Raw genomic sequence first — 7831 nt, forward strand, 5'->3', positions numbered from 1 at the left:
ATTGGAAGGGCGACAAGCTAACTGTCACATATATTTTCAAAATGGATGCTTATATTTGTAATTTTTTATTTTAAAAATATAAAAATAAAAATTTCCCAAAATAGCGCAATGGTAAGACCAAAGGCCACTAGGCCGACCTCTACAAAAATCCCGAGGCCTCAGATCCAGTCCGATCCATCGGCCCAGCCCATAAACCATAAGATCCAATCGAGCCGTCCATTACTACTCCTATCCGATCGGACGGTCCCAATTCACTCCGCCGCCCTAGCCCAACTATAAAGCAGCCTCACAACGCACACGCGCGTCGCACCGGAGGCGGAGGCGCTAGGGTTAGCTCCGAGGTGAGTCTCGAGTCTCACGTCTCCTCCTACCCTCGATTGGTCTCATTGCTCCAGCGATTTCCGCATGTGATTGCGCCGGTTGCTCTGCCCTATGCCTTGTTTCTTTGGTGATTAGGCGTGCGGCGTTTGCTAGTTTGTATAATTCGTGACGTTTGCAGTCGCGGGTGGTAGGTTCCATGGCGGTCTGATCTGTTTGAATCCGGTGGCATAGCTAGATCTCTGCCTTGATATGTTGATGTGTAGTTTGGATCGCGCTTGGTTAGTCTTGTTGGTGTGGCGTTGGACTGGTGTTGTGACGAGGAATTGTGATGGATTGGCGGTGTTTTCCCATTTCATTTCTGGTTTTGCCCCATAATGCTGCAATCTAGAAATGTTGGCTTGCATACAGGCTTGCTGTTTTAGCCTCGGCTGAACCTTTGCTGAAATTGGTTTGGCTGCGTCTTAATAGACTTGTCTAATGCTTTTAATTTTTCTGTCTTGGTCTGCTGTCGGTGGTGTTAGATTGCGGTTTTGTTACTTCATTTGTTTTCGATTTCCTGTAAAAAAAAAATACAAGCTTGTGTTATGGACATTGAATGTGTGTGTGTGTGTGTGTGTTTTTTTTTTTTTGTTTCTGCGTCGCTGCATTGAAATGTATGGTGCTAGGTGATTCACTTCTGAGGATCCTGTCTTTACAATTTATAGGACAAGGGACATTGAAGATTTGTTGAGCCGGAGCAAAGATGGTTCTCAAGTATGTGTTTGATCTCTGCATTAGTTTTGCGTGTTTGTTTCTATCCTTTTTATTGGTTTGAGATTTAATATGTTTCTTATGCGTTTTGGGAATTGTGTTACACAGGACAGAGCTGTGCCGTTTTAGTGGTGCCAAGATCTACCCTGGGAAGGGTATCCGATTTATCCGTGCAGATTCACAGGTAATGTTTTGACATAATGAATTCTTTTAAAGAGGATTAGAACTAACATGATCTCTAACCCTGTTGTTTTCTGAACTTTTAGGTGTTCCTTTTTGCGAACTCGAAGTGCAAGCGCTACTTCCATAACCGTCTGAAGCCAGCCAAGCTCACATGGACAGCCATGTACAGGAAGCAGCACAAGAAGGTAAGGAGTTGCCCAATTGGGGAAGTTTTGTTGTAATGATCTGTTCACACATGATTATGAACAAACTGTTGTTACACTGCAAATGAATTGTGAAATACTACAGTTTGGAGTGATAACTGTTTTTATTGGTTAGTGGTGCTGATTTTTCACAATATGAGTAGCACAATAATGGGGACTGGACTTTGATTTATTCTATCTGTCCTGTCATGTGTCCTTCGTGTAGTTTTCATGTGCTTTCAATTTCACTGTGTTGTCTTTCAACTATTTTAATGTGGTAATTTTTCGTTTTTGTTTGTTCAAAGGACATTCACGCTGAAGCTGTCAGGAAGAGACGCCGCACCACCAAGAAGCCATACTCCAGGTCAATTGTTGGTGCCACCCTTGAAGTCATCCAGAAGAAGAGAAGTGAGAAGCCAGAGGTTCGCGATGCAGCTAGGGAAGCTGCCCTTCGGTATGTTACTTTTCTGTGACCTATATTAGCCTTTGCTGCTTCCGTACCTTCTATAGATGACTTGGTGTAGCCAACTTTTTTATGTCACTTTTTCATGGTATTGTGATGAATTGATGATATTTATTCTGCTGTTTTTTATAAGCTTGTTTAATTTGAGGTGTCATATTATGGCCCTGTTTGGGGGAGCTGGAGCTTATGGACTTTTTCTGAAAAGCTATTTATGGCTTCTGAGATAAACGGTTTGGCTTATGGGTTTAATTTTTAGCTTTTCAGCATACCAGCTTTTCAGAAAAGCCACTCTCAGCCAGCTTTTCAGCTTTTAGTTCATTTCACCATAAACCAGCTTTTGCTTCTCCGAAAAGCTCCTCAGCAAACAGCCTGTTGCATTGCTGCCAGAAGCTCCCCCAAACAGGACCTATATTGAATTTGATAGCCCAGCGTTCTATTCTAATATAATAAATTACAGTTGTGTGAAGAGAGTCCTGATAATAATTCTGGTTTGTCTTTTGATAGTTTTAGAAAAATTAAAACAAAGTACATTGTTCACAACCATGTGTATTCTAAATTCCATGTTTATAATGTCAGGGCTACTTACAGTGACCTCTCAATTATACTTTTGTGACAGTGAGATCAAGGAACGTATCAAGAAGACTAAGGACGAGAAGAAAGCTAAGAAGGCCGAGGTGGCAAAATCTCAGAAGACTGCTGGGAAAGGCAACGCCCCGAAGACAGGGAAAGGCCCAAAGCTTGGCGGAGGTGGTGGCAAGCGGTAGGTGCTCATGTTGTCATCGTTGGTGTGATTTGAGGCTTTGAAAAAAAAAAAGATCAAATGTTATGTATCCAGGAAGAAAATTTTGCACCGCCTGTCGTTTTAGAACTATATAGTTGGTACTATATAGTTGGTGAACTATCTGTAGCATGTTTCGCATCTTTATTACTTGTTTGCCAAAAGTTCCAACTTCTTAGTCCTAACAAAACTTGTGTGTTATGTTCTACAAGTTCTCCGTGCGCAGCGTTGTTGGTATCTTGCTTTGGCTTATACACATCTGAGATATCATTTACATAAAAGACCACAGCTGTTTTTCAGCTGTTGCATTGCTGGGAAATAGAGAAGTCCAAGAGTCATCAATGATTTTTGCTACAATAAGTTTGTATCGATGATGGTTTCGAGCTTGTATTCGCAATGGTATAACGAGACGAGGCCTAAAAAATAACTTTTGATATTTGATGGTCAACCACCACTTAGTTAACTAGTGGTCACTTCTGCTTCAAGGTTGATTTTCTTAGTAACTCAACTCGGCACTCTCACCACTTCTACCTTCCACCGCTGTCCTATCTTTTGTGGCAATTTCTTTCTCTGACATCTAATTCCATCGGATCACTTGCGTCCAGCCAGCTATTTTTTCCACGGCCAGGTTTTATCACGACCGCGGTGATCATTAGGTCACGGTCAACCGTTTCTCTTCGGGAACGAAAATCCTATTGTGAAGGGATTTTTGTTCTTTTCAACGTTCCAACGGTTTCTGTCGTGAAAGAATTTCTAAGGTTATTTTTTTTCAGAATGAGATTCTCTCTTTTTACTTCACGATTTTTTTCGAATAGAACCTGTTAGAGATGAGAGAAAATAAAGAAAATAGCAACGGAAAAGAGAACGGAGAAAGGAACGAAATAAAGGAAATATAATTGGAGATGATCTTACGTGCTCCCGCATAGGGATGGCAACAGACGGAATGGGCCTCCGACACCGGAACGTGGAGCCCCACCTCTACTCTGAAATTTGTATCGGGGCAAAAACTTGCCTTGTCCTCGGTCCCGGCGGGAGTAGCAGCGGAGTAGCGGCGAGTGGGCACAGAGCAACGGGAAAAACTCTATCTCCACTCTTACCTAGAACTGGACTCGGGGCCCTATCCCGTGAGCCCGGGGAGAAAACTCTCCGTCTCTACCCCCATTCAATTCAGGGTGAATCCCACCTCTACACAAAAAATTGTCATCCCTACCCCGCAGATACTACTGCCATCAAATTGGCTTCTGCCAGCCCCCCTGTTCTTTACCATTAGGCATTACACTGTTGGATTTAGTGATGATCCCCTTTCATTTTTTTCCTTCCTTTTCTTTTTCCGGAAATCTTTGTCAGTCTTCTTTTGAGCAACCATTGTAACGTGAGAGCGATGGATAGGACAGGGACATGAAAATTCATATGGCTTTGCAAGTCTTAAATCCATTTGTTTTTCAAATCGAGTTCTTAATTTTAAAACCATTTACGCCATTACAAGTGCAATGCATTTTTCTATTTTCCATTTTTTTTCAATGGAGCCTTTTGTGTTTGTATTTGCTTTTCTCCTCTTTTCTTTCTTTTTTTTCTCCTACTTTCAACATGTATAAAATGTAAAGAGGAGTTTTCTGACCGCCTTGAACTTAGCTCCTCTAAACCTAGTTTTAGTCCCTATTACTGAGCACATTCGTCCATAGGATATATCTGCATATGAACAAAATAAACAATCAATTCCAAGCACAAGTTTCGTTAAAGTTGACTCACTGTTAGTCCACACGAGTGTATTGTATCTATTAAAATCACAAATATTACTATGCTATCACGAGTATATTTAAGCAACATATTATCAACACATGCCTATCACCTATGCTATAATACTAAATCATTTTGCTTTACTAATTTTAACACTAATCCAATTTTTCATCACACATGATCTCACAAAATCTGACAAAACCATCCAAACATTCGTTCCTGACCATATCATAAGATTGGCCAAGAAATGCCTGTTCCAAACTAATTAGCTGTACTCAAAAGAAATAACCATGGCGTTCAAGTTCATGTTTTCTTGGAACTCATTTGATTTTTGGCAAATTTTGTGTACATTTGAATGTTAAAATGTGGCTTTGTCTGTATGACACTCTTATTTTTGATATCAGCTCTAGGACACTGAAATTGTGGTATTGTCTCGAAGACACAGTAACAAATTAAATATCATTATCATGATGAGGGAAGAGAGAGGGAGATGGTATAGGATTAAAGAGACCAACTAGAAGGGGTGAATAAGCGGTTCTAAATTTTTTAGCAAGATTTAACAAATTCTAATGTGAAATTAAAATGATCGGTTACAATATATATAAAATCCCAAAAACTATGTCTCAACAAAGTAACTAATTCTATGTCTATGTCAAGATTCGCAATCTAGGGTGATATATAAGTAATTATAATTCTAGGAATATAAATTGCACAAATTAAATAAGCTTAAGTAGGCAAACCATAAAGGAGACACCGATTTTTTTTTATCATGGTCTCAGAGACTTGCCAGTCTCTCCTAATCCACGTTGAGATGGGTTCAAACTTCTAACCGCTCCTCTATCAAGTAACCAATTCTCACACTGAGATAAACTTGACTTTTGAGCCAGATTAATCTAATGAACCACTCACTACCTCGATTCTACTCCGGCAAGACGTGCAAAAAAGCCTCTCACAATCATACAGGGCCTTCTTAAAAGCTTATTTGAGAAGATCACCGGATCATAATGTCACCACGCCGTCTAGGTGTTAGCAAACACTAAGAGTAATAAGTCAAGATGAACTTAACTCTCACTAAGTGACTAAAGCTCAATCTCGAATACAAATGCACTGATTCTTGCCTCACAACCCTCTTTATGTGCAACACATACCTAAATGTGTGAGAAGGACTTTACTTAGCTTAAGGATGCTCAATGGGGGTAGGAGATTGACTCCAAGTTGTTGGACAAGAGCTATATACACCAAAACTAGCCGTTATACTCGAGATGATCCAAACATATGTATTTGGTGGTCAGACCACAGTACACAACCCGATTAGACCGTCACTCAAGCCAACGGCTATAAAACTAGCCGCTGCAGCATTTTCAGGACTCTCGCGGTCATATTAGCCATCTTGGTGGTCAGACACCAACCGTTCTAAAGAAATGAAAGTTCTCTGTTAGTTCCAATGGCCAGACCGGCCACCTTGGCTATTAGATCGCCAACATCATTAGGGAAATGAAGGTTCTTTGTCAACTCCAGAGGTCAGGCTGGCAATTTTGGCGAACAGATCGCCACTCCCAGATCAGCACAATTGACACTTAGAAAAACGACGATAACTTTTGAACTCGATGTCCGATTTTTGTGATCTTGGACTGAATGTATGAGATGTCGCCTAGAGGGGGGGGGGGTGAATAGGCGTTTCCTGAAATTTAAAAACTTCACAGTTGATTAAAATGTCCAGATACTCTGGGTAAGTCCGGAGACTCCGTGTTATACAGACCAGGATACTCTAGCCTGAACAGGAAATCGAAAAACTAAGAACTTTTAAGCAAACCAAATTTAGTCTATGAGTTACCACATGTTCTAATATATGTCTAAAGACCTATTGATCAACAACTTGCAACAAAACACTCACAAGCAAGTAGATCGGGATAAATCGCCCAAAATAAACTAGAATAAGAAAGTGTGCACAAAGTAAAGGAGACAAGAATTTGTATCCCGAAGTTTGGCCACTCCATAAAAAAGTCCCTACGTCTCCGTTGAAGAGCTCACAAAGAGCCGGATCTCTTTTAACTCTATCCTCACCCAAGCGACCACCAAGATCAAGCTAGGGTTGCTTACTTAAATCATTGGGGCAATACAAACTTCTCAAGGCAGTCTACAAGCTTGGGTGCTCTCCTGGCGATGCCTAACCGTCTAGGAACTCAAGGCTCCAAGAGTAAAGAACGCGGATCGACGGCTTGGCGATGAGCTCAAGTGCTCAAGATTGGATTTAAGCTCACTAGCTCTTTAATCTCACTCTCCCAACCGTACTCTCCAAATCCTCAAAGATTTAAGGCTTTGGAGGAGTTAGGAGGGTTATTGAATGGCTATAAATGAGTTTGTTCACGAGTAGCTTAGCAGCAAATGAAGGAAGAGGTGAGGGGATATTTATAACCACCATATCAAAACTAGTCATTACTGTGCTTTTTTGAACTGACCCGGAGTATCCGGTTCAACCCGGAGACTCCGGGTTGGCACACAACGCACAGTCACAAGCTTGTTCGGAATCCAACCCGAAGGGTCCGGATGAACACAAAACCCCAGAGTATCTGGGTCAACTCGGAGACTCCGGGTTAAACATTTAGGTGCAAACAGAGACTCTTTGTTGGAGAGAAGTCCGGAGACTCCAGCTACCCAGAGTATCCAGGCCAACCCGGAAACTCCGGGTTAAAACAATATACCTATCCCGAGAGCTCGACTCGGAGCTCCACCCGGAGACTCCGAGCTGCTGTCTAGAATCCGGAGTATCAGGCCTAACTCGGAGACTCCGGGTCCAGACAAGACAGAAATTTCTCGGTGTCTGTGGATTATTGTGTCTGTCAATTTTTGGTTCTAGAAGGATATCATGAGCACTGAGACACCAACAAAACTATCAATACGCGTCCCTCTTGATAGAACGACATTTCTAAACTCAAATTCAAAAATAAAGTGAATTAAAACCTATTGAGTAACTACATGCCACTTCTCTTTTCTTTTGAGGGATATCATCGTCGTTTAACTTCTCCATCGGGATTAAAAACCTGTACATAACCTCAATAAACACTTTAGTCCCTTAATCGTTTGTCATCAATTAGCCAAAACCCACATAAGGGGCCTAGATGCATTTTCAATCTCCCCCTTTTTGGTGATTGATGACAACACGATTAAAGCTTACAAAAGATAATTGAATTCTAAGGTATATGGTGAGCTCCCCCTAAATATGTGCATTGATTGAAATTTGAATTTTAGATCAAATGCACATATTTAAAGGATTTTTTTATGAGAGCTCCTCCTATATCTTAGCATTCGTGGGATGCAAGAGAGTGAACATGATAAGCATTGATGCATATGATAGGATATATCACAAAAAGAAAGAGAGAAACAAACATTACATCAAGCATCTCATAGCATCATACT

At 41.0% G+C, this 7831-nt stretch overlaps 1 protein-coding gene across 2 annotated transcripts; it reads left to right on the plus strand.

The window, feature by feature from the left end:
* The first annotated feature begins 264 nt into the window (after positions 1–264).
* LOC133893519 (large ribosomal subunit protein eL24-like) lies at positions 265–2888 on the plus strand. Of its 2 annotated transcripts, none has more exons than XM_062334546.1 (6): positions 265–341; positions 1026–1074; positions 1180–1255; positions 1338–1439; positions 1742–1890; positions 2516–2888. In XM_062334546.1, exons 2-6 carry the CDS (start codon positions 1064–1066, stop codon positions 2661–2663), a joined length of 486 nt encoding a protein of 161 aa, XP_062190530.1. In that variant the 5' UTR covers positions 265–341; positions 1026–1063; the 3' UTR covers positions 2664–2888. The 2 variants fall into 2 exon arrangements, with proteins under 2 accessions (XP_062190530.1, XP_062190532.1); XM_062334548.1 differs by having other exon boundaries at positions 275–341; positions 987–1074.
* The last annotated feature ends 4943 nt before the right edge of the window (positions 2889–7831 follow it).

The sequence above is a fragment of the Phragmites australis genome, chromosome 15 (genome assembly GCF_958298935.1).
Source record: "Phragmites australis chromosome 15, lpPhrAust1.1, whole genome shotgun sequence".
Classification (NCBI taxonomy): Eukaryota; Viridiplantae; Streptophyta; class Magnoliopsida; order Poales; family Poaceae; genus Phragmites; species Phragmites australis.

Bases quoted from the DNA above. Each gene is read 5' to 3' on its own strand.
- LOC133893519 (XM_062334546.1), top strand. The intron at 1,256-1,337 runs GTAATGTTTTGA...CTGAACTTTTAG, and splicing joins TTATCCGTGCAGATTCACAG to GTGTTCCTTTTTGCGAACTC. The intron at 1,440-1,741 runs GTAAGGAGTTGC...GTTTGTTCAAAG, and splicing joins ACAGGAAGCAGCACAAGAAG to GACATTCACGCTGAAGCTGT.